Here is a 27,016-nt window from a genome sequence, read left to right on the forward strand (position 1 = left end):
TTGAGAAGGAAACATGTTAAGAAAGCAATTCTTACTTAATAACATGCATAAAAATTGTGGTTAAAGCATTTTAAATAGGCTTCCACTAAACTGTACACCCTCCCCCCCCCGAATAAACCCAAGTTATAAATTTACCTGCCTTTTTCCATGCGTCACTCTTCTTTCAACCCGTGTACTCGTAAATTGAATCAATGCTGACGGAATTAATAAACTGAAAACACATGAGAAATATATAATTTGAACTGTATATTTGCACATTAGGGGGTTTGGTGGTAAAACATAGTGGAAGTGGGTTCAAAATGTGTTAACTACAATTTTTTCGTATTATTAAGTAAGAGTAGTTTTCTTAATATGTTTCATTGTCAATATCCCCAGTTTTAGGCTTCTATCGCATTTTTTAATCATTTGCCCCTGACAAAATTAATTACAATTTTGTGATTACTGACTTCTTCTCTAGGAAATTGTAGACTAAATACAATTCCAAATCGTTGATGACCATTCTTCCTACCATTCTTTTAATATGGTATGGTTGGTGATATGACTTTAACACTTTATTTGCTCTTTGGGTATACATTGAACAACGAGAGGTTAATTTGATGGGTTCCTTATATCAGATTTCTTTGCACAAGATATTGCTGTCTACTTCCATTAAAAAACTACCTTTGCGCAGATTCTGCCAAACTCGGTACCGTACCTCTGCTTCAAGCAGATATGTCTTCAGTCAATAGCGGAACATCGCGGCTGAAACATTTGTGGAAGAAGAGAACCCTGTTTGAAACTGGTGTGATGAGATGGAACAATATGTTGAAGATGATAATTGGTGGAATGATGCAGATGTTATAGATTTAGTAGAAGAGACAGGCTGGGAGGAACCGATGGCCTGTGATAGCCTTGAGTTTTGTGAGGCTTTCCCTTCTTTTGTTCCCCCTCCGCCGGCCCCGCCGTTTATGTCGGCACTTGTTCAAGAAGGTTTAAAATTAGACAATGTTGATGACGAAGAACAGTGTATTATGTGTGATTGGATTAATTCTAACTTTACTGGATCTTTATTATCTAACACCGGTAAGTTTTATTTTGTCCCAGCTATGGATTTTTCTATAGCCTACTAATTTTCCAATTTTGAATGTCGACACCATTGTAGGTTAGTCTATTTGGTAAGATTTTATGTCCTCTTCTGAACTAAACAATATGATAGCAGAATTATCCCTTCATTACTGGGACCGCCTCTGAAAATTCAGTTAATTAATATTTTCTGAATGTAAAGAAGTAAGAATTTCGTTATTATGGTGTTGGTAAATTTTCGGCAGTTCATATTATTGACTTACCAATAAAGTAGACATACCACTCGATGCCCTTTTTTATACTCATTACGAATATAATAATCATTTTTGTCGGAAATGAATTTTACCCCCTCCCCTATATATATCAATTCAGGGTACATATTTGTACATTAGGGGGGCGGGGGTAAAGTTTAATTTTACCACTCATTTGCATCAGAAATAAACTTTACTCCACCCCCCCCCGTAATGTGCAAATATATACCCTGAATTGATATATATATGAGGGGGGGGGGTAAAATTCATTTCCCACAAAAATGATTATTATATTCGTAATGAGCGTAAAAAAAAGGCATCGAGTGGTATGTTTGCTTTATTGGTAAGTCAATAATAAGAACTGCCGAAAATTTACCGTAGTTTTTTTAGTTAATAAGAGAACATGAAGAAGGATACACATAACATAATTAGTTCACTAACATCACTTAGTTCAGACAAGCACATAAACTATACTTCACCGTGTATTTTTGTGCAGTGGGCTGTTCAAAAAAAAATCGGTAAATTTTTCGTTATTCATATTATTGACTTACGAATAAAGTAAACATACCACTCTATGCCTTTTTTTATGCTCTTTCCAAATATAATAATCATTTTTGTCGGAAATGAATTTTACCCTTACCCCTATATATACCAATTCAGGGTATATATTTACACATTACGGGGGTGGGGGTAAATTTTATTTCTGATGTAAATGACTAAAACTTTCCCTGATTTAAACTTTAACTTTTAAAGTTAAGTTAAAACTGATTTAAACTTTAAAATGTGCAAATATGTACCCTGAAGCCAATTCAGAGCCGATTTGCCACACACTCATGCAGAATTGTAGAAAAATAGGCACATATTTTATTAGTCACTTTTTCTAATTTTTTGAATGATTTGACAAATCAGTGCTGATCTTTTTCATCTTCATTGCTGATTTGATAGAAAATCAAACAAAAAAACAACTTTTTTTTAACTGAAAGTAAGGAGCAATATTAAAACTTAAAAGAAACAAATTATTCCGTATATGAAAGGGGCTGTCCCCTCCTCAACACCTCGCTCTTTACGCAAAAGTTTTTTATTGTTTTAAAAAATGAAGTTGTGAGACAGAGTCAAACTTTTGCGTAAAGAGCGAGGTGTTGAGAAGGGGATAGCCCCTTTCAGATACGGAATAATTTCTGTTCGTTTTAAGTTTTAACGTCGCTCTTTACTTTCATTTACAAAAACTTGTTTTTTTAAATTTAATTTCTGAACGTTTTTGAATTAATGCAGCTTTGATTTTGGCTCACAGTACATGAATAATTAAAACAAACTTTGTATGTTAATTTTACTTTTTTTTTGGCTAGATGGCTTTCTCGAAATTTTGTTCTGACGTAACTTACAAATTAACTTACGTAACGAACTTCTATATTCGTATATTTTTATTACATATATTAGGGGGTTCGCCCCCTAGTCAATACCTCGCTCTTTACGCTAAAGTTCAAATTTTGTTCCAATTCTTGAAGAATGGCCTCTTAATCAGAAAGGCCGTTAATTAGAATAAAATAGCTCTGATGAAAGTACAAAAAAAAACTTTAGCATAAAGACCGAGGTAATGGCTAGGGGGCGAACCCAATCATATACGTAATAATTTCTGTTCGTTTCAAGTTTTGATTTTGCTCCTTACTTTCAGTGGAAAAAATTGTTTTTTTTTATTCATTTGCTGATAATTTTTTTAAATAATGCTGGGAAATCCGGTGCCCCCTACATAGCAATGTCCCTTTCCCCATAAAAATTTCTTCCATGGAAAGATCCTACAACGTAACCCCCGATCCACCCCCCTCCAAACTACTAGAAAGAATCCCCCTGAAACAGGGGCGGATCCAGGGTTTTTAGGGGGGGGCAAAATAGGTTGATCCAATAAACTTGCGTTAGGAGCAAGTTTAATTAACGCAAACCTTCGTTAATTAGGTAAATTACACTACTTTATACTACGTTAGGGGGGTGCCCCCTCGCCCCCTGGATCCGCCACTGCCCTGATAACTTCTGTATACTTCCCAATAACCAATATTGTATGTAAACATTGGCCAAAGTTCATAACTTGCAAACCTTCCCCCGGGTACTGTGGGGGACTAAGTCATCCTCAAAGGCATACGGTAGTTACTGTATTCTTCGACCAAGCTGAACAAAATGACTATCTCAAAATTTTGATCGTGTGACTTTGGGAAAAAATGAGCGTGGGAGGGGGTCTATCTACCCTCCATTTTTTGTCGATTAATAATGGCACTAAAAATTTTATGTTCTGTTCAAATGAGCCCTCCCGTCATATTCTAAGACCATTGGGTTAGTACAATTACCCTGGGAAAAAACGAACAAATAAACACGCATCCGTGATCGTTCTTCTGGCAAAAAATGCAAAATTCCACATTTTTGCAGATAGAAGCTTGACACTTGTATAGTACGGTTCTCTGATACGCTGAATCTTATGGTGCGATTTTCGTCAAAGTTATATGACTTTTAGGGGGTGTTTTCCCCTTTTATCGAAAATAAGGCAAATTTTCTCAGGCGCGTAAATTTAAACTAAACTTATATATTTGAAATTAATATAAAAATCTGATTCTTTTGATGTATCTATTACTATCGAAATTCCGTTTTTTAGAGTTTCGGGGGTACTCATGCATTATATTTAACATAGCGCTATAGACTTGACAAGGAAATACAAATGGAAACTCGTCAAAAGGGTATTTGCAAGAGATAATGGATTGCAAAACGTGATTTCTTATCGCGTTTACAATTTTTAAATTGTTTCTTTTTTTTTTTTTTTTTTTTTTTTTGAGGGGAAGGTATCTAGGTTAGGTTACGTGTTTAATATATGCTATGCTTTACCCCCCCCCCCTAATGTGCAAATATATAGCCCAAATTTGTTGCTAAACTATTATATTTTCTCCTATTTTATTTATTTCATTAGCATTAACCAAACTTGACATCTTCCGTCTGTTATATATAATGCATAAGTACCGTTTCGGTTACTATTGAGACGGGCCGCTCCTTACTTACGGTTAGTTACCACGAGCTGTTTGATGTCTAGATTTTCGTATTTTCTTTCTTTGAAGAACAGGTAGCAAAGTTAGGTCAAGCTGAGCAAGCCGCTTAGTGTCCGTGATGTCCAATTTTGAAAATTCCCGCTAAAGCGGTGCTGTTTCTTTTTATGCCGTTTGGACACTGAAGTAAGAAAATCCACGCTGATTTTGCCTACATTATCTAGGCTGTTAGAGCTGAAAATATATATATATATATATATATATATATATATATATATATATATATATATATATATATATATATATATATATATATATATATATATATATATATATATATATATATATATATATATATATATATATATATATATATATATATATATATATTTATATATATTCAAGTATTAATCTAATTCTATTTTTAAATGATGATGATACAGGAGTATATCCTTAGACAAGAGAGGGGGTAAAAGGATTTGTCTAACAGAGTACGACGCAAGTGCAAATAGTAGGAAGTGAAGTCAAACTTTGCTTTCGGGGTCATTTTATTAAGGCGATTAAAATTCAGTGGTATAATGAAACAGGTAAAAACTTAAAATTTTGAGATGTGAGCTTTCACGTTTAGATAACTGTAAATAATTCCACAATATGGGCCATAACAGTCAAATTAATTGACAATGTCTAAGGATTAGGTTAATTAAACCATACATTATTCTGTTAACTTAATAGTAATTAACTCAAATAAAACTTTAAAAAAATGGTGGAAACCAGGCAAATTATTTGCAAAACAAAGGAAATTGTGGGAAGACTCTTAAAATTTCGGGGATAAACAGGCCCAAAGCCATCTCCTTACCATTTGTAGATGCCTGTTGTTTCTAAATCTCCAATTGTACAGTTACATCTATTTTTCTTTGCATGAAAATATTTTTGCCTCAAAAATATATAAACTTCCATAATAGTCACCTATTTTTTAAATAACAGTATTTATATGGGAATTTAATTGATTTTTCTTGCTAACTCTTTGATAGCTGCTATTACTTCTTTTTACTACGTAGTTTCATTGTATGAGATTTTCAATTATTGTAATTACGGCCTAAAAGTGAGTACCGTCGGACTTTAGTTAAATTTCGCGCGCTAAAATACCGCAAAGGCTTATAACCAGCATTGGCATTAGCCAAATACATTACTTAAAGGAGAAGGGAGGATTTAATGTTTCTGTTAGGAACTTAGAACCTCTTTTGTTTTCTTGTATATCTTCTGCTCTGATTTTCGTCCAATAAATGTTCGGTACTTGTGCACTAATTGGTACACACCGCTATAAACTGTATCAAGGAAACCAGACACGAAACCCGCTAACGGGTATTTGCAATAGAGAAATGGAATGTAAAGCGTGGGTTTGATTGCGTTTACAATATTTAATTTGTTGTTTTTTGGGGTATAGGGGGGGATGTACCTATAGGTTAGGTTAGGTCACGTGTTTAATATATGCTATGCTTTACCCCCCCCCCCCTAATGTGTAAATATATAGCTCAAATTTGTTTCTAAGTTATTATATATTCATTTTTATTTTTTTTTTATTAGCTTTAACCAAACATGACTTCTTTCGTGCGTACCATGTTGTGCACAAGTACCAAATATTCCACCTCTCTTCTGTCAGCCTTTTGGTCAGCCTTTAAAGGTTTTTTCTTTATGGAAAAATCATTATTAAATCGTAGCGACAATCGTTAATTGTTGTTGTAATTCATATTTAATTTTTTCGTTGGAAACGTTGCTAAAAATTAAACAAATTAATTTCCCTAGAAAGTACAAAATTGGCGCCTATGATATCATTTGGATTATTTTTTTAATTATTTGCTTGAAATACTACGCAAATCGACCTATTTTTAAAAGACAGAATTGGCGCCCGTGAAAATAACTGACAATTTTAATATTTAACATCTTCCTCAGTATTTTTAAATTTCTTGTGTTTTATGGGGTGATCCACAACTTGGTAATTCTTCTACTATAGACTACTTCTGTTCCGTAGTGAAAAGTTCACAACAATCTATTTATTTGTTTTATGGGGCTTGAATGGACTAGTCGCCTAATTCGTGATGCCTCGTCCATGAAGGACGCATAGCAGTTCTGTCCTCTCGAAGTTGGATTTATTTGAAACATTTAAGTTAGAAACTAGCATTTGTCCCATGCTAAAGCTTGAGATCCGTATGCAAAAATGACAAGGTTTTGATGAAGCGAAGGGGTAGTTCGGTAGTATATTGAAAGGCACAGTTGAAATGTTAAAGTAAGGTGAAACGTTTTGCATTCCTATAATTTACCTGAAACACTGCCTACTATTAAAGTAAAAAGTGTTTTGTATCAATAGACAGTATATATTTTTCTCGTTCGAGCGGTTTTCCATTTCATCTTCCTTTTTTTTTGGGGGGGGGTTGGTGTTGCCACTTTCTCATAAACGTTCTCCATTACTGTTAGCCGAATTGTGCGGACTATGTTTATTTGAAGGCATGATAAGTTGTATTGAGTCTGATATGAAAGGAGGCTGCTAGCTCTTTAAATGTTAGAAAATAATTAACGATTATGTTAAGTTACGTGTCGCTTTCAGTGTATTTTAGGTTATTTAGAGGGGTATTTTGTCAAATCTCGGGGTTGGGTCCCCTTTTTCCTGGTAAGCTTCTTATAACATTATTTGTGTATTTATAAGCCAAGGCAAAAATAATCCATTCAGGAACGAAAATATTCGCTTCCTTACAAGGAGTATCCAGGATTTTTTTTCGGTGGAGGTTTTTTACAAAAAAAACTTCAAAAAACGTGTCAAAACTTATTTGGAGTCGGACAATCTTTTTTTAGGAAGGGGGGGGGGGTAACACAGTAAACCCCTTTGGATGCGGCCTTGCCTACTTGACAGTTTTAAAATTGGGGTGGAGTAAAGATCATAGTAAATCACATAGATCTTTTTGCGCATTAGCGGGGGTGAATTTCGATTGGGTCCCCTGCAGCTCATGACAATACACTTCTTACCTGCTGGTGAAATGTCAACTTACTCTCATAGACCTTTTACACGTAATTGCTTTACCAAAAGGCTGAGAACAGTTTCGTACGCGGTGGGCACCTTTGGCCAATAACTTCAATCTAAAATCTTATTACTTTGATCAAGAACATATCCAGGATTTTTTAGTTCAGGGTTGCTGTAAAAAAATTTTGAAACGCATAAAAAATTTGTTTATATTCATTTTTTTACGTTTTTACGAGTCGGACAAACATTTCGGAGGATTCAGAACCCTACCTCCCTGGATACGGCGGCCTTGACTTTGATGTTTTCTATGATTCCTTATTTTCGCCTGTTTTTTTTACTTTTTTCTAGCTGGTAAAATATTCATTATGAGAAAGCCGCGTTCGAAATATTAAACGCTTGTTCATGACAGTTTTGCCCTTGTCCTGGCTGTATCAAGAACTTACTGTCAGTAGCTGTTGTTAAACTTCAAAGGCTTTTTAAATACAGACCAAACAGGGGAGATGCGGTTCGAATTTTTTGCCAATATTTCTTCATACTATAATCCGATATTTGACAGCTTTTTGTAGTAAATAGAAAGTTTGACCAGAGTCATGTTTTTTGCTGATGGGTCATCTTTTTGGGAAACGGTGCTCAAAAGTGCTGACAACAAATGTTATTAGCATAGATGTTCCATAAGTAGGCCTAGTACTAATAGGCTCTTAAAATGCACCTTTCTCTTGAGGAGAGAGGGATTTAAATACAATGCTACTAAAATGAACACAATGAGCGTTCTGTCGTAGCATTATAATTCCAAGCCATGACCCCTTTGGATACGATCCTATCGATATGATAATGCCTAAAACGTGTTTTGGCACATATAAACATGATTGTATGGATAGTAAAGCTGACAGATTTGTAGTTAGTTATGCTTGTAGTTTGAGTCAACTAGCACCATGGCGCTACCACTAAGTTTGGTAAGATAGAAATTTATCCGCAGATGTTGCTTTAATTTTCAAAATAACATTTCTATTTGAGCAATATATACGGATTTTCCTCGTCAATTAAGCTCATGGAGAACCTAATTTAAAAGTTTTCTAACAACTAGAGGCACTTCTTAGGTATCCATACCAAAAGACTGTTTAACTCATTTCCTATTTTAGGATTTTCCATTTTTTGCCACTCAGGTAATTAAAAAAAAAAAGACTCTTGGGAGAAACTTATATTTCAAAACTGTTTGAAATATGTTTTAGCTTTTTTTTATTATCATGTTTATCTCATGTTGGAGCTCTTCGCTTTCAACCTACTCACCAAAAACATGATAAGAGTTAGTTTAAAAGACTCGATTTATGAGCTATATTTTTAGTGTCAAGTTTCAAGCGAAAGAACGAAAGGTAACATTCAAACCATGATTATTGAAAAATTTTTATACGCACATACTACACGCCTTTATAGGGGGAGAGGTTAATTCATTAAAATAATATAGATAAGATGCGGATTATATTGAAATTATAGAGAATTATGGAAGAAATTCTATTCTATTTCGAGAAAGCAGGGAGAACCATCTCTCTCGAATGTTCAAGTCCTATAAACATGTTCCAAAATGCGAAAAATTTCATGACAATGGAGTAAAATTAAGTTTTCTGCAGTTTTTATCCTGATAGAAGAAATTAATTAGTCCCCACCACGAACTCATACTGGAATGGGATATATTCGAAAAAATCTAAAAAAAACATTAATATATAAAATATAGGTTTTATAATGACTTCTTGGATTATGCTTCAAGAATTTAAGATGGGTTCCTAATACTGTTATTGTCTCTCTTAAACCATGTCTTTGTTCTACCTATGTTAGAAACTATTCTCTGGAAACTTGTATAAACTCTGGATATTCTGATTTATCTGCATGAGACGCTTTACTGCCGTTTACATTTTAGGTTACTGTGGGCTAGAGTTCGATTTTTACTAGGTTGCTCCTAAGGACAACCTAAAAATAAACTTAAAACATCATTACAATGAAGTAAAAAGATCCTCTTTGAAGACAATTTACCCTTTTCTATCTTTGTTTGTTCTATATTTTTCCCTATCATTCTTTAAATTTGTTTACTTCTTAGGTTAAAATATTCCTTCATTTATTTAAGACACAAGCTAATGCCCCGGAAAAAGTATCTTGTGAGGAATTGCATAAACAACAAAGAGGGGGAAAGTATAGGGAAGATACAAGGTAAAGACAAAAACGGAGAAAGGGGTGACAGAAGAGGAAAGAATAGTGGGAACGAATGTTCCAGATTTATAAGAATTGTTCAGATTCCAAATCAGTCTAATCTTGTTTCTATATTTTTTTTTATACTTATGTACTTATTGTACATTGGGCTGAATTAGGAGCCTATGTACTTGAGGCCTGCCGCTCCTACCGACAACTTTCCAAAATTTCCAAATCAGGCAACGAGTTTCTAACTGTTTTTTAATAGAAATTGTAATACAGGCTAGTAAGACCTCAGTGATAAAGTAAGACCTCATCTCTGTTTGATAAAGTTTCACGTATTTTGTTTGCTCAAAACTTTCATAAATCTAGAGATTACATTCCAATTAAACCAAGTTTTATCTTGTACAGGGTGGTATTTTATTTCCACTTGTGTTCTGTTCAGTGCTTAATGTACTTAATAATCGCTACAACCAGCACCCTCTGCCTTCTTGCCGCCCTTTTGTTGTTAATATGGTGGTTTTTGGCGCTTTTGCAAAATAAGGACAACATTGTTCCCTAAGATATTGTAAACTGTCAGTCAACTGTTTGGTTTAAGCGCAGGCGCGTAAATTATAATGGGTTGTTAGGGGACAATTGCCCCTACTATTTTTGCCCCCCCCCCCCTTAGGTTTCTGAAAAATTTCTTTTTTTGGGGTTCATTGAAAAGTGACTTTTTTAGGCTATATATTTTCATGGAGAAATTTTAAAAAGATCAATATTCCCTAATAAACTTGTAAAATCCATTTTGTTACTTTTATTATTTACACTGTAAAAAAATTGCCGACTAAAGTCGGTAAAATTAGCTGAATATAAGCCCAAATCAAAGGGTTAGAGAAGATTTATCTTGACTTGTCAATATATTTTCCTGTCAGCTTATTTGACCTTTTCAAATTTTATGCTTATGTACAAGGCTGTATACAGAGAGGGCGGCTAGTGGTTTACCCTCCTCCGAATTGTTGTCTGTCTGGTAAAAAGTTAACAAAAATGCATATAAACAAATTGTTGGTGCTTTTTTTAATTTTTCTTGTACTCCCCCCTCTGAACAAAAATCCTGGATACGGCCTTGCTCATGTAAAGTACATTCTTATAGTCGTGAGAAAATACGATAAATATAACACTAAAATACTTGAGCAAGAAAAGTCTTCAGCGTACTATATATATTTGTTTCGGATTACGACCATTTCCTTCTACAATTTTTCTGAATGTTACAAAGTTCAGCAATATTTATTTACTTTCATAACCTCCTGGGACCTGGTGTCCACGTCTGTGGACACCCCCATAAAATATTTTTTGTGCAAAGGCCTCGCCATCTAGCAAAGATTCCGTTGTTTCAACGTGCTTTTTGGACCTGGAAAGCCATCTACGATATTTTTCAGAAAGTTTCTGCGACTTTTAGTGGTGTTTTTATAAACTAGAAAAGGCTAAAATAAGGAGATGAAAAAAGCAAAGGTAAGAAAAAAGAAAAAAAGAAAGTGATGAAAACGAGTTCTGAGAAAAATCAGGTGTACTCTCTTGATTGTAGACAGTACTTAGAAAGTTTTAAAAGCAGTTAGTTTGATAAGCGCCATCATTTGGAACTTGAAAAACCTCCATGTCCACGTCTGTGGACAGGCGGTTCCAATCGAGTAAAAAGCCAGGGTTGACTTTTTTTAGTTCAAATCTTGATTCTAATGGGGATAGCAGAAGCCAATGATTGTTTGATTTACTAAATTGGCAACAACCTAGCCGCCACTCACCCATAAGAAATTGCCACCCCCGTAAAGTGTCCCAACCCCCCCCCCATCTGTCTGCCATACCCATTTCTTCCTTACTTTATAAAAAACTTTAATTACCTTTTTTTCAAATAAAATCAAACAAAATAACAACCCGTAAGTCTGCTAAAAATTAAACTATTTTGTATATATTATTTTTTCATTGTTGAATATTTGGTTATTTTATTTGTTACCCTTTTTATATTTTTATTTTATGACCTTAAAAATATTTTATAGTTATGACCTATATTTATGACTTTTGTATTTTGTGTTTTCTGACTGTTACCTGTCGTGTTTTCGTTACAGTGGTAACTATGTGTTGCTATTGTATTATTTTGTTATTGTATTTTTTTTTACTAAGAAATGCAAATTTGGTCCACTATGGTTTGTGATAGTTCTTTTGCCAATCTCTATCTATCTATCTATCTATCTATCTATCTATCTAGCTATTAGTTTCAAGCTTACTGAACCTGTTCCTTTATTGTAGTTTCCCTTGATGACGCCATGGAATGCTCGATGAGAGTGACCTGGACCTCTCTGATTTAGATGATGATGAGGAATGGATAAAAAACCACTCCTTGTCGTCTTCAGACTGTGATGGTGAACCAGCTGTTGCAGCCATTCCGTCATCAAGCATTTATACTGTTCTTCCAGATGTTGAAAATAAAGAATCTGATGATGACGTACCCTTAGCAACCCGTGCCAAACGCTTGAAGGCTGACGAAGTAGCAGCAACCTTGTCCTGGAGGAAGTCTCGGCGGTTCGATAATCATCGTGGCCCGGACGTGGGCCCCGCTCATTTTTGTTGGCATTTTGTTGGCAAAATTTTTGTTGGCATTGTCATCCTGATCATTTCCAGGACCACGACGATTGGAGTACAGAACAATTCTCTTTGAAATATTACCCGGAGATCTTTTTCGAACGTATAGCTGTTTGCATGAACTACAACTATCAGTTGACCCACCACAAAATCTTGAATGTAACTCCAGACGAGCTGAAAATTTTTGTTGGCATTGTCATCCTGATGGGGAACCTCAGATTTCCTCGGATCCGCATGCACTGGTCTGGGAAGTTTAGGGTGGAAGCCATATCACAAAAGATGACTCGAGACAGATTCTTCACAATCCGATCAAACCTGAAGTTCGTTGTTGATTCGGAAATCTAAGACGAAAAAAAAAACAAAAATAGGCTTTGGAAGGTGCAGCCGATCCTTGACAACTTCAGGAAAATCTGTCTCCAGTTGCCACGTGACAGGAACTGTTCAATTGACCAACAGATGATACCCTTCCAGGGTATGTCGACTCTCAAGCAATATGTACCTAACAAGCCCAATCCGGTTGGATTAAAGAATTTTGTCCTTGCCAGCTCCTCAGGGCTGATACTTGACTTCCAAATCTACCAGGGAGCCACCACCCTGGAAGAACAGCTGGTAGCACATGGCTTGTCAGCTGGGATCGTACTGCGCTTGTCTGAGACCATACCATAAGGTACATACCTCTATTTTGACCGATTCTTCTCGTCTGTTAAGCTCCTCGACATGCTGGCTAAAATAAAAATAAATGCAAACGGAACTATCATGAAGAACCATTTGGGTGCCAACGCCCCAACGCTTTTTACCGAAACAGAAATGAAAAGAAAGGGCAGGGGAACCTCTGCCATGTCTGTGCGCTCAGATAAAAAAGTAGCCGTGAACCAAGTGGTATGATAACGAAGTGGTTCTCCTGTCTCCAAACTGCAAAGGAATAGAAGAGGAGACAGAGGTCAAACGTCATGACAAGGGCCAGGGGTCTTACGTGCAGGTCAAATTTCCACAAGTAGTCTCTGACTACAACACCTACATGGGTGGGGTCGACCTTGTGGACCGCATGGTCAGCTATTACCGATTTGCGACGCGTACTAAAAAATGGACTGTGCGTCTGTTTCATCATTTTGTGGATCATTTTGGATCATTTTGTGGCACTAGCCAATGCATTTCATGAGCTGAAGGGCCATGGCCCAGAAGTTTCTGGTGACCTTAAACAGCTCATTGATCTTCGTTTCAACGCGGCCGAGTTTTTGCTCAGTTCTGAAAGCTCAGAGTCACGGGGTCAAAAAAATAGCAACGGAGAGCCATGGGGTGAAACTCAACACCGTGTTTTGAGTGTGAAAAAGAGGCCAATCCCTCCCCCATATGCCAGAGCTGCACTGCATCTACCAGAATTTTGTGACTTGGCAAATGCATCTTAGTGCAGAAGGCCTGGATGCTGCAAAAGGTCAAGACGGATGTGCTTGCAGTTTAGAATCATTCTCTGCTTGACAAAAGACAACAACTGCTTCAAGAAATTTCATGAAGAGTAATGTTTTGTTTTCAACGTTTTGACATATCTCTTTTAATAGACGAAACAGATTTTTACTATACTCTTAGCTCGATAGGGACCCAATGTCCACACCTGTGAACATCCTTCCACGGGTGGGAGGGGGGGTCAACTTTTTTTTTTAGTTGATAAATGTTCAAAATGATTTTTTCTAAGTCAACTACAAAGACATGAACATAGTCAGAAAAGTTTTTCTATGGTCAGGTCTCAGGAGGATATATTTTTTGTATTCAGAAGATGGAATGAAATGACCATTCTTATCAAAGGTGAAAGGTTTGGCTTGTATAACGCTAAAATGTGTGAAATATACGTAAAACAAAAATTTGTAAAATATGTTAAATATGTGTTTAGATCTTGTACACAAAATCTTATCAAACAGCTGCTTAAAAGAGTTCCAGCATTCGAATAAAATGGACTAGATCTCGATAAAAGTACAACCAAGACATTTACACGAGAATTACCATTCATATTGTCAACAAAAATTAAACCTATTTGAATTAAATATGCTCAGTTTTACTCACAGGTAATTAGCCTTCAAGTTATTATGCCATACTATAAGGAGAATATTCTTCGCAAAGCTTAATGTCACAAAAAAGAGAGTAACCAGAAAGGGGCAAGTACACAAGACAAGTTATTTGAATACTATACAAACAAAAACGAGCAAGAATTTATCGTTACCTTTCAAAAGACCGATCGGGGGCCCTTAATAGTTGAGTAAAAGGTTAAATAAGCTGTGAGACAACAATATTACTAAATATTTCACCGTATGCTATCATTTTAAAATAGAGATTCAAAAACAATACTATTCAAAATAGTAAATTCGGTGAAATATTGACAGTATAGGCGTATTTATTGATTAGCATGATGCGTAGTAACAATATCTTCCACAAGAAAATCAACAAATATGCCGTCCTTCAAGTTCCATTTATTTTCATAAATAACAAAAACAATATCCCAAAGGGCTCAATGGCCCGTTATTTGGGAAACGACAAAGGATAAATGACTAATATTAAAATTTGGCATAAACAATGCTAAACAATGTCTAATTTATAAATCTATAAGGAAAAGAAGTCAACTCACCGACAGTCCACACGAAACAGTGACCCTCCTATCACCCGAAAATAAATAACAAATTAAAAACAACCCCCCCCCAAAAAAAAAACAAAAACAAAATGAAACCTTAAAACAACTAAAAATGATTTAATATTTATCTTTAATAAGAAACTTGTCATATGTCTTTTTCTTTTCCTGAAGCCAAATGTTTCTTTTTATATTAATTTTTGTTTTTGAACGAGGTTGCTATAGAATTGCAAAGTTGTGCGAAGTTTTGTTTTGTCACTAAACAAAACAAATGTAAAATCAGGATTAGACTGCAGTTCCATATTCCATAGAGCTGTTCAGATCCCATATCATGATATGGAATCTGAACAGCTCTTCTAATTTTCGAACAGATGTTCTTATTATTTTTTTCTCTTTTGTTACTCATTCTCCATTTTTGTATCTTCAGTATACTTTCCCCCCTCCTTGTTGTTTGTACAATCCCTCAAAAGCTGCAGTTTCAGGCATATTTTCTTTTGTTTTAAATAAATGAATGCATATTTTTAGCATAAAAAGTAAACAGGTACATAGAAAATGAAAGGAATTAGAGTAGAAGAAACAAAGATAAGAAAAGCAGAATTGTCTTCAAAGAAAAGCTTTTTACTGCTCTGTTTTCTAATTGATGCTTAAAAACGAGAAATAAATCTCATTTCTCCATAAAAACGACCGTTTGGTTCCATTCACAGGGCTGTATCCAGTATTATTTTTTCCAGGGAGATTTTATAAAAAAAAAACTTAAAAAAAGCATCAACAATGTGTTTATATTTATTTTTGGTACGTTTTTACGAATCGGACAAAAATTTTTTTTTGGGGGGGGGGTCAAACTCCCTAACCCCCTTGATACGGCTTTGTCCATTCAATTGTTTTAAGAAATGGTTTTTGATTGCAATCTGAAAACCCATTCAATGAAACTTTGAACTTTGTTTCCTGACAAGTATTTTTTCTAGTGTACGTCTAGATCTTCAGTGTTTTTTTTTTTTTTTTTTTTTTTTTTTTTTTTACAGTGGTCTCTTATACAAGCCTTCATAACCGACTTCGTTGTTTCGTTTGATCACTATATTCAAAGCATATTAGGTGGTCCTCCAGATTTACGGTACGTTAAAATAGTCTTGCTTACAAAAAGCTTTAATATCCATCCTAGGCAAGGCAAGGATTTATCTTAATGCATCAAGTTCTTGTTTTCTTGAGCTAATAATTATGTTTCTTCTCATCACATTTCAAAAAAGCTATAAAGTATGAAATTTCTTCAGACCCGATGGAATACATCAGTTTGTACCGAATGTTTAGCTTTTCACACTATCTTGTCTTACCAGTTATAACACATTAATAAGTTTCGTGTTTACCATATACCAAGGAAATTTGAAATTCCGGAAAAAAAAATGGTGAATTTTTCCTCATGCGTAAGAAATTTACTTTTCTGTCTTCTTTTAAGACAGCACCACACATATGGATAAACCTTATCTAACCTTTGGCCTACTAGCCGCTCCAGTAGGGTGGGTTTTATAATATCCTATTCATAAAGAGTAGATAATCAAATTTGACCACCAGGGCTGGACAAGGTTGATTGGGTTGATAATTCGTTTAATTGGGAAAACCGGAGCAATTAGATTTCGTCACGTATATGGAATTGATTGGTCATCTAAATCTTTTGTAGGCCCATTATTATGGCGAGTGCCCTCAGATCGCGGATGGTTCCCTGCTTCGCTATGAAGATAAAATAAAAAACAGAATGTTTGTCAGTGAATCCTATACCCCTAACACCTCTGTTTTGGAATCGAAGGTTACAAGTTGACTGTAAAAAACAAACAAAAAAACAAAAGTCTCTTAAAGTTATATCTTCACGGTCCTTTCTCTTAGTTCTATAAATTGGTTTTTACATTACTATACCTGTAAACAATGAATGACCTTACGTGTTAGTTTTATAAGGTTTACAGGACGATTACAGAGAAAAAGTAGAAATTCAAGCAATCTAAATGGTTAGGTGGTGAACACGTCTGGCAAGTCGTTAAGCCGAAAAAGTGAGACGAACATTCTTTGATAGCGAATATCCCGCTAATGTGAGCTGATAAATCATCCGATTTGACTGACTATAATCGGTCAAACTTTCATATAGTTGATTTTGAAGTCCCAGTACCACTGTGACACATTTCTTCTAATGTAAAATTGGCTGATCTCTAAATTGTTTCTAAATACGAGCAAATAAATCAGTTTTTATGTAACTAAATCTCCCAATAGCCTGGAAAATTATAGATCATTATATCTACTCATCAAAACGATGTACTTGGCATAACAATTGTGGTACAGCCATTAACGGAGCCTCTTCAGCAGGCACGCTGATCTTAGACAACAATACAGTTGATACAATTGAAGCTGCTCTTTTGTCAGTGGGAATTAACATGACACTCCATATTTATCCCTAAGCACATTTATCTGGGCCCCCCTATGACGCAAATCCATTATCATATGAAGGGTTATGTATGATTTATTGGGGGTTTGCACCTGCCACTTCTGTACATCCGAGTTTGTAATATTCCTAGTTGTGTGGTGTACACCTATCAAATGAAAATATCCAGTCACTAGGCTATGTAAGAAGATTACATTTTTAGGGGCGTATTTTAAAATCGTCAAATTTATTGACCATATTTAATCGGGAGTTTTTTATTTGAAAAAAAAATCAATCTTTTAATTGTTTGCACTCCAGGGCGTATCCAGGATTGTTGTTCCTTGGGGGGATTATAATTTTTTTTTTTTAAACACGTGAAAAATTTGTTTATATGGATTTTGTTACGGTTTTACGAGTCGGACAAAATTTTGGGAGGGGGCGAAGTTCAAACCCGGTAACCCCCCCCCCCCCCCTCGTAGGGCCCTCTTTGTACTAGCAGTACAGGAGGTATTCATCCAGCAAAAATCTGCTGTGGCGGGGTCATAGAGAACCTCGGAACATGTCCATTTAGCTCATGCCACGAATTTTGCTTGGCTTGCAATTCTTTTTCACACTAAGTTTGCACATTTGGATTTTTTGATTAAATAGAAAGCTCTATAGGTAAAGTTTTTTTGTGAATATTTTTTTTTTATAGACTTGTTACAAAAAATATTATTCAATGATTTGGTATTTTACCATCTAAGCCAAAATATGTTATTTTTGATGATTGTTGCTAATTTTGTTTTTGATATGCTAATTCAGATGGCCATAACTTCTCAATAGAATATGAAAAAGCAGTGTCTTTATATTGTAGAAACTTTTGGCTCTTAAGAAATGTATCGTTTTTTTTTAATTTTAGCTGTGCATCTTCTCATTTTCACTACAATGATGGTGATCACAGTGCTGACCATTCTGATTTTCTTAAAGTGTGCAAAATTAGAAGTTTAAAATATAGCTATAACATTTAATGAAACAATTCCTTAGATTTTGCTGTTTTAAATAATTTCTTTTAATAAAAAAATACCCGATTTCGCAATTCCCCAGAAAAACTTTTGTGCTGTTACTTGCTGTGAAATTCCGTTTAAGATACTTTTCTAACAAAAATTATTTCTGGTGAATAATTGTGATCCTAAGAAGATTAAAAAATTTTAGTGTTGAATGGAAAATCTTTATATATTCTTCATGTTTATTTTTCCAGATTCTCAAATTTAATTTTATGTATCTTAGAAAAACCAGGGCGGTAAAAAGCTTTTTATGACCTTCTGAAAACGCTGCGAGAAGAAAAAATACGATCTAGTAATATTTTAGCAACATACTTTTCGCCTCGGAAGGCAGGAGACCAAACGATTGAAATTTGTTTACACAGCAAAATGTATTTACACCAAAAATTGTGACCTTCTGAAAACGCTGCGAGAAGAAAAATACGATCTAGTAATATTTTAGCAACATACTTTTCGCCTCGGAAGGCAGGAGACCAAACGATTGAAATTTGTTTACACAGCAAAATGTATTTACACCAAAAATTGTGACCTTGGATTTATTCGTTTAGTCGAATAGCCGAAATATACGAGTCCAGAAAGCCAAAAAATGGACTGAAAGCTAATCATCTAAAACTGGTCAGGATAATGGGGTATGCTCAATTCTGAAATTCAAACGCTTTGATGTCCTGTATCACCCCACCAAAGCATAACTTTGTTCAACAAGACACCCTGTTTAATACTATTTCAATGCCACAGTTACAGTGTGGGAATAACTCCTTTTAGAAGGGAGATTCCCTTCTAAAATAATTTTGTCTTTTTATTACTTTTTTTTTATTAGTATTCTCTTGTTGTTCCGATAACTATAAAGAAAAAACAAAAACCTAAAAATTAAAATCTTAGTATTTGAAGAGAAACAGTTGACTGTCAATTTAAAAAAAAAAGATTTTGTTTTCTCTACTGATTTTTATCATTATTATAAAAGGGTTTATATGACTCATGGTCCTTGTGATATTAGAGCATTAAATATCTGTCTATCTTTACGGCGAGTTGTGGTAAGGTCCATTGGATTCAGAAAATTTTTCAAAATCCGATATGATGCTTTTACCTAGCCCGATTTATTAATATATATTGATTGAAAAATAATCATCAGTACTTGGGAGAGGGGGGATTAAAACAAAATAACAGACCTAAGACACTGATTGAGGGGCTGATATTTACAAATTCTTGGCTGTACTCTGTGGTGTCGTGTGACAATAAAATTATACCGCTGCTAAATATTTTTAAGTATAATTGTTCGTCCAGAATATTTCCAGAAAGAGTAGAAATTAAATCTGGTGCCGTAAAAATACTTATTTTTAATGTTCTAAAAGTGTAACCCACAAAGGCAGCTTGTTATAGCCGGCAACTCTGAAACTGTCGCTTTGAATATACACTATACTTGAAGAGGGGCAAGATTTGATAGAGGGACAGAGATGCCATGTTCTCTTAAGACTAAAAAAATTCTAGAACAGTGAGCCAGAAATGTATATTTTTGTTTGGAATGGCCTAAAAATATGGTCCTTGCATAGACCCTCCCCCCCCCCCTCATAGAAGTGTAATTTGCTCTTAGAATGTTAAAATTAATAATGTCAAAATGCAGCAATATTTGTATTTGAGCTTTGATACACCATCTTTTTCCTAATTCTATTATCTTGCCTTAGAGGGTTTGAAGGCTTCGCCATAAACTTAAGAAGAAACTGTGCAGGAATTCAGGCGTAGTCTGTAGCCCGGGTCTGGACCACTCAAATGACGCCTCAGGCCCTAGTCAATTTAAAAAATAAAAACTTGTCACTCGTGGATTGAATTGTCAAAATGTTTCAACCCTCCCCAAAAGTAAATTCGGGCTACATGCTGCCTCTCTGCATAGCAGCTGTCTAAATCCTTTAAAACTGTTCGTTCTTGTTTACATTCATGTTTATTCGTTTAAACATGGGAGGGGCTCAATGTTAAAAGTCAACCATTTCCTTTTCCTTCTTCAGCAGGTAAAACCAAATAATCCCATACGGAAAGAATTTAGAGAAGCTTCAATATTTGCAAGGCAGATATCCTAAGTTCTTTCATGTTTAAATAGGATATACATTCTGGAGGTAATTTTAATAATTACGCATTCCTCAAGGTTTTGTTTACATTGGGATATTCCAGCTAAAGAATAGAAAAGGCAAACTTGACAAAAGCCACCGAGCATTTATGAAAGTTTTACGTGAATTAGTGGATTTAACTCAAAAGTCGCAGGCTAGAGACCAAAAAACGCGAAGAAATTGGTAGGTAAGGGAGTTTTAAATCACATTTTACTGATGTGTTAGAAGTCATGCTAGGCTAATTCTGAATCAGCAGTCTGAGCAGGATCATTAAAGTGTTCTATGCAGAGCATTTTTAGTCGCGGAGCTTCATGCCCGAGCCACATCAAAGTCACACTTATCGACAAAGTCAAAATTGTACACAACTACAGCGACAATTCTGTACTCCATTCATAATTTACTGAGTTGAGCAATGTTCAACTTTCAAGCGTAATATTTATGATTGATCATTCATGGTTAAGATTTAAGGCACACTTTTTGAAATTAGAAAAGGTAGAAGCTTGAAACAGCAGTTTTTCTAAATGATAGATGAAACTGGTAAAAGACCCAAACCCATAGCTTAACAGGCAGTAGTTCGGAATAAGCTAGTTTTGGTACAAGCCTTTCTAACGAATTTTTAGCCCTTCGATATAGGCCTAGTAAAATTATGGCGTTGAGATCGAGAATAAGATCGAGTCAGGCCCAGGAATCTAGAATTAAATTCCTATTTAATGTTTGTGTCGTATACACAAGTTTCTCTAATACTGTCTAACATGGATTTTTAGTCCCAAATAGTTTTTATCTCTTGTTAGATATATAATACCAAGAGGTCAGAGTAAAGATAAATTTCTTGCTAGAAGATTGCTCGGCACAAAAGTGGTTGAAAGAACCGAAAGTTATTATTACCTTTTGAAAAAGTAAACTTGCGATGGAAAGCACAAACTATATCTTAGTTCGATCATTTTTTTGTATTATGTTTCCGCAAGATACTAAAAGACCTCATCTTTCTGGCACAAGCTTATCAGCAGAAAACCGAGACTTGTCTTTTTGGTTTGAACAAAAAAAATTGTAGTTCTCTGGCTGAATAAAAACATCAAAATAAGACACAATGGAGAATGAAGGAAAAACAATTTAAATCAATCAAGTGAAAAACAAACACTTATTAGCGCTAAATTTCTCCAAACGGTTTTATTTTGGCTGGCCCACAGAGTATTTAAGTCACAAGTATGTTATTTGCAATTTTATGAATGGCCCACATGATATGTGAAGTACTCTACAATTCATGCCATTAGGAAGACTAGCAAAAAAGCTAATTTTTACAAAGTTTCATTTTTCTGTAACTATCTAACTATGTAACTATCAAAGTTAATTTATTGAAACTATCTAACTACAACTTTGAGTTTATTTGACCAGTAACCGATTGTTTGTTTTCTTCCATGCTGTACCAATCGATCTCCAAAAACATGAATTTTATTATTTCCAAGAAAATAGTTCCAATGGCTCGAAGAATCTTCAATCTTTTTTTTAACGGTATATTGCAAATGAAATGTATAAATTTAAAACTGCATTTAAAGATCGTATTAAGGTCCTTATTGGTACCTTAAGATGAAGATGAAATGCTCGTCTATAAGTTGCTTTCTGTAATAAGTATTAAAGATTCAAAGCATCGGAAACTAATTTTATATATTAGCTTTTTTTTAAAAAAAGGCACATTATAATGGAGCTATAAGAAGGGGGGCACACCCCTTTGCAAAAAACCTGTAGCTTTCCACAACTGAAAGTGTTATCGTTAAGACTTTAATAGTTGTAGTAAAAGTTAAAAAAGATGAAAGGTTGATCCTATTAGGATTGTCTGTATGTCAACAAAAATTCTTCATCTTTTCTTTCTGTCAGGAATTTATAAAATTCCCCGTCCTTTTATCCCAAAAAGAATTAAAAAAAAATGTTATAATCGAGTAAGCAAACCAATTTTCAGCTAGCATTTGGTTAGGTAATCTGCAAGATCTGACATCTGTTACATTTTCTTAAGTCCGGTTTGCGGCAATTTCCATATAAAGAAGATCGTTGAATAGCTTTTAAATCATCATTATAGACTTTAATTTCGCGTACAGATTTAAGACGATCATAAAAGATTGGGATGAATACCAAAAGGTCGGTATTGTAAAGATCAAGTCTTTTCTCTATAATCGACTGTTAAGTTTCTCCTATCTTCAGAGCTGTATAATATATTATTCAGCTTTTGTACACAGAATTTTGAGGTTCTGCTTCGTCTGTATCAGCAAGCAGAATTTTATCCAGGAATTTTTCCCGGGGGGGGGGGTACAAAAGGATTTTTTTTGGGGGGGGGTCAACCAACTGAAAAAATTCATCAAAAATGCATTTATATTCATTTTTTGCTACGTTTTTACGAGTCGGACTTGGATATGCCTCCCAAGCCTCCCTTGGATACGGCCTTGTCAGTAACGTTTTGTGTGCCATTGTTCAAATACTGATTAATCCCATTTAAGAAGAGGATAAGATGTAGAAACTGGTGAAAAAAAACAACAACATATATTTCATCAGGTCAGTGTTGCAACATATGTTTCTGTGCATTCTCTCGACATTATTCTCAGAGACTAGCTCATGAAATATCCGGCAAGGCCCTATAATTTATCAAGGCCTATTTAAGTCCTAAAAAAATCAACGCTTCTTGCGAAAAAGAATTAACGGTTTAGTTTTTGCTTTGTTTAATATCTGAAAAAGTGTACTGAATACTTCTGCATATTAAATGCACAACCTACGTCATGCAAGTACATACTTGTTTTAGTGGAGGGGAAAAGGTATTTGAAAAACAAAAGCATGATAGGGTCATTGTTTTTCAATGACCCTATTGAAAAACAATAGGGTCATTATATGAAAAGATTTTGGGAGAGGGACTCGGAAACCTTTGATATGCAGTCTTTTTTTTTTTTGCTTAAAGAAATTATCAGAAGAGTTTACATCTGGAGTGAAGCTCTCAACATTTTCACTCTCAACAGGTTCTGGCGTCACTGCAAAACTATGTGATGATAATGCGCCGAGAATCTTTAAGAGAAGAATATAATTACTTAAAGAGACTTATGGTAGCGTTTAATGACTAAATGAATACTAATTAGTAATTAAACTTAAATCATTCTTTCGACAGTCAATGAAGGTAGATGATTCATTGGTTTTTAATACTCAATCAAAGCTTGATACTAAATAGTCATTCCAGTCAAAATCAAGTCTTTATACTTTCAAGCTACTATTTTTTTATTCGCCCCTTGGAAGTTCTGTGAAAATTTGAATATGAAAATAATATTGTTAAGGTTCTTTATCTAGAAGCGAAAAAGGGGAGACGAGAGCCATCTTTTTAAAGCAAGTTATGTTTAGGTCAATATAATGGATGGAATGAACTTTATCATAACAGAGGTATAAAGTGTAAAATAAACGCCGGTGTTGAAGGAGTTGGTCATGTTTGTTTGTCTATAGACAGAGGCACCGACAGTTGATACTGGTGGTGGATACAATATATTTTACCAGAGAGAGAAGGGTAATGCTAAAACACGGTATAGGTTAAGCCCTTGCGTTATTCTTTTTTTGGGGGAAGCGTGATGATTTTCTCTTATCCAGCTCTTATCATGATTTTCTCTTTTCTCTTATCGCAAGCCGGCCTGGTGGCCGGCTTGCTTATATGCACGCCTTTTTTACCTCTTTAATCTGGCTTGTATTTGATTCAGTATAACTTAGATCTATGGCCATTATCCGGCCATATTACTTATATATACGCCTGTTTCACCTCTTTAATATGGCTTGAAATTGATTCAGTAGAAATTGAATCCATGGTGGGATTCCGTGGAAATTATTTTTTGGTGGGAAGCCCAAAAGCATTATGGCTTTGCTCGAGCGGTCACAAGACCAAGCAGTATGGCTGTCAACATCTGTCGATTCCCTTGCAAACATTGCAAGGTAAACTGTTCACGAGCTTTAAAGCAGCAACTATTGTGGTTGTCAACGAATATACGATCTCTCTGTGAGTGATTGACCCCTGCCAAAATTGAGGCAGCGAAAAACGACATGTTGCAGTCAAACTTTGAACATGACTTCTGCTGGCGAAAAACATACTAAAAAGTTTCTTCGACGATTGGTTGTCATGATGAACGACCTTATAGTAGAATTTTGACCCAGAAAGCCCTCTGCTTTGAAGAATTTTCAACGGTTTATACGACAAAGAAATTGGGAAGGAAGACTAGAAGAACACCGTTCCAAAAAAAGTAAAGAGAAAAGGCTCCATGGAAAAAGTAAAGTAATAACGAAACTTTAAATAAGTTTGTTTTTCATAGTTTCTGTGTCCAAGCTATGTTTTAAGAGAATATTAGTATTGCAATTTGATTTTATATTCAATTTTTATTGGCTTTTATATTTTCTACTATTATATTCTGCATAACAGTATAACAGCAAAAATATTTGTTATATTTTTTATTCATGATTCCCAATATGTTAATGCTCATAGAACCAAAATTTAAAGCACCTTCTGCTTCATATCCCCCCCCCCCCCAATAATTTTTAAAAGGAGCTGTGAAGCACAGCCGAATGTAAATTATAATTCTGCCTGGAAGGTTACTAAATAATCACTTCTATTCCGGTTTGAGGAATGAGACAGCCTACACTAAGAATCCAACCACCCGATGATAATCCGTTCCTCCACTTGCTAGCAAAATATGGTAGTATTCTTCACGTTCAATTTCAAAAACAGACAAAATTTAGAAAGCAGTTAATTTAACTGGAATTCTGCTTGATTTGGCAATGGAATTTTATTGCTTTGACTTTCTCTGATAGCAGCAACAATCAAACGTGTATAAAACGAAACGAAGTTGAAGAAATTATTATCTTTATTAATTAGAGTAAAAAATTTGTGTTTTTTCGACTCAATGTAAGAAGTGACATTAAAATTTTAAACGAACAGAAATTTTTCAGTAGGCTATATACGAGGGCTGCCCCCTCCTCAGCCCCGTGGTCGTTACGCTAAAGTTTTTTGTGCTATAAAAAAGCTTCTTATTCCAATTCAACGGGCTTTGTGTTTAAACAGTTGTTCTTAAGGGATTGGGACAAAAAGTCGATATTTGGCATAAAGAACGAGGGATTGAGGAGGACCAGCCCTCGCCATACATGGAATAATTTATAATCGTTTTAACTTTGAATGTTGCTCCTTACTTTCAGTTGAAAAACTTGTTTTTGTTTTGTTTGTTTTTTAATTTCTGTTCGTTTGTTTAAACGATGCTAAGTCTTTAACCAAGATATGATGTGGGCTACCGGCTTGGGCGTATCCTGGATTTTTATTTTGGAGGGGGGGGGGGTAAAAAATGAAAAAAGCGCATCAAAAATTTGTTTATAGGCTATGCAATTTTTTACTTTTTTACGAGTTGGAAAAAAAATTTAGGGATAGTGATTGGTTGCGTCCTATATTGGTAGCGTGAGTTTGCAATGGCAATTAAATATCCAGGATTGTCGCAATGGAAGAGGTACTATTACACTCCCATCACCAATAAAAAGGCATAGACCCCCTCCCTCGTCTTGCCCAAAAGTAACTATATACTTTATCTGAAGGATTAATGACAGTTAGGAAGCTTGGGGATTAAAATTTACACTTTGAGGCATCTGGCACCCCCTCCCGCCTACGCAATGATCCGATGCCCATCTTTCATAATAGCTGATGCGCACTTATATATCACTGTAATAATTTTATGGAATATAAAGCAAATCAATTTATTCAATGAGGCTTTAAAATAAATGTTTGGAACGTTTTCTACAATAAGAAGAAAGGTATCAAACTGCGACATCCTTACGCAGGCCTAATCTTAATGGAGGGATGTGAGAGATTAATCCCTGACCCCTCCCCCATAAACACCCTTTTCTTTATTTATCTGAAGGCTCGGGGAGAGTTAGACAATTTGAGCATTGAAATGTGCTCTTTTAGGCAAATGGTACCCCCCAACTCCCGCCAGCACAATGACCCACCACCTGTTCTTCATAGTAGCTAATACGTAATTACTCTTCACTGAACATAATGCCATGAAAATCAATCCAACCAACTTATCTTAACCAATTATTAAATAAATAAAAAACGAGTTTTTTTTAACTGAAAGTAAGGAGCGACATTAAAACTTAAAGTGAACAGAAATTATTCCATATATGAAAGGGCCTGTCCCCTCCTCAACGCCTCGCTCTTTACGCTAAAGTTTGACTCTTTCTCATAACTCTATTTTTTTTTAAAAAACAAAAAACTTTAGCGTAAAGAGCAAGGCGTTGAGGAGGGGACAGCCCGTTTCATATACAGAATAATTTCTATTCGTTTTAAGTTTTAATGTTGTTCCTTACTTTCAGTTAAAAAAAACTTGTTTTTTTATTTAATTTCTGATCGTTTTTTTTTAAATAATGCTGAGAAATCCGGCACCCCCCTCATAGAAATGTCCCTTCCCCTATGACAATATCATCCATGGAAAGATCCTCCCACGTAGACCTCTCCTCCGAATCCCCTCCGTACCAGAAAAAATCACTCCTGAAAACGTCTGCATACTTCCAAATAACAAATACTATATGTAAACCATGGGCAAAGTTCATAACTTGCAGCCCCTCTCCCCGGGGACTGTGGTGGATTAAGTCATCCTCAACGACATATTTAGTAAGTTTTCGACTATGCTGAACAAAATGGCTATCTACAAATTTTTATCGGCTAACTTTGGGAAAAAATT

General features: G+C 35.0%; 1 protein-coding gene across 1 annotated transcript in view; it reads left to right on the forward strand.

Annotated features, from left to right (window-relative positions):
* The first annotated feature begins 690 nt into the window (after nucleotides 1-690).
* LOC148949508 (uncharacterized) overlaps nucleotides 691-27,016 on the forward strand; it is a 65,377-nt gene continuing 39,051 nt past the window's right edge. Inside the window, exon 1 of the mRNA XM_089093001.1 lies at nucleotides 691-1,062. Coding sequence (XP_088949127.1) covers nucleotides 792-1,062 — 271 coding nt within the window. The 5' untranslated portion in view covers nucleotides 691-791. The remainder of the gene's footprint in view (nucleotides 1,063-27,016) is intronic.

The sequence above is a fragment of the Artemia sp. Qi Xiang Cuo genome, chromosome 8, assembly GCF_049724085.1.
Source record: "Artemia sp. Qi Xiang Cuo chromosome 8, ASM4972408v1, whole genome shotgun sequence".
Lineage (NCBI taxonomy): Eukaryota > Metazoa > Arthropoda > Branchiopoda > Anostraca > Artemiidae > Artemia > Artemia sp. Qi Xiang Cuo.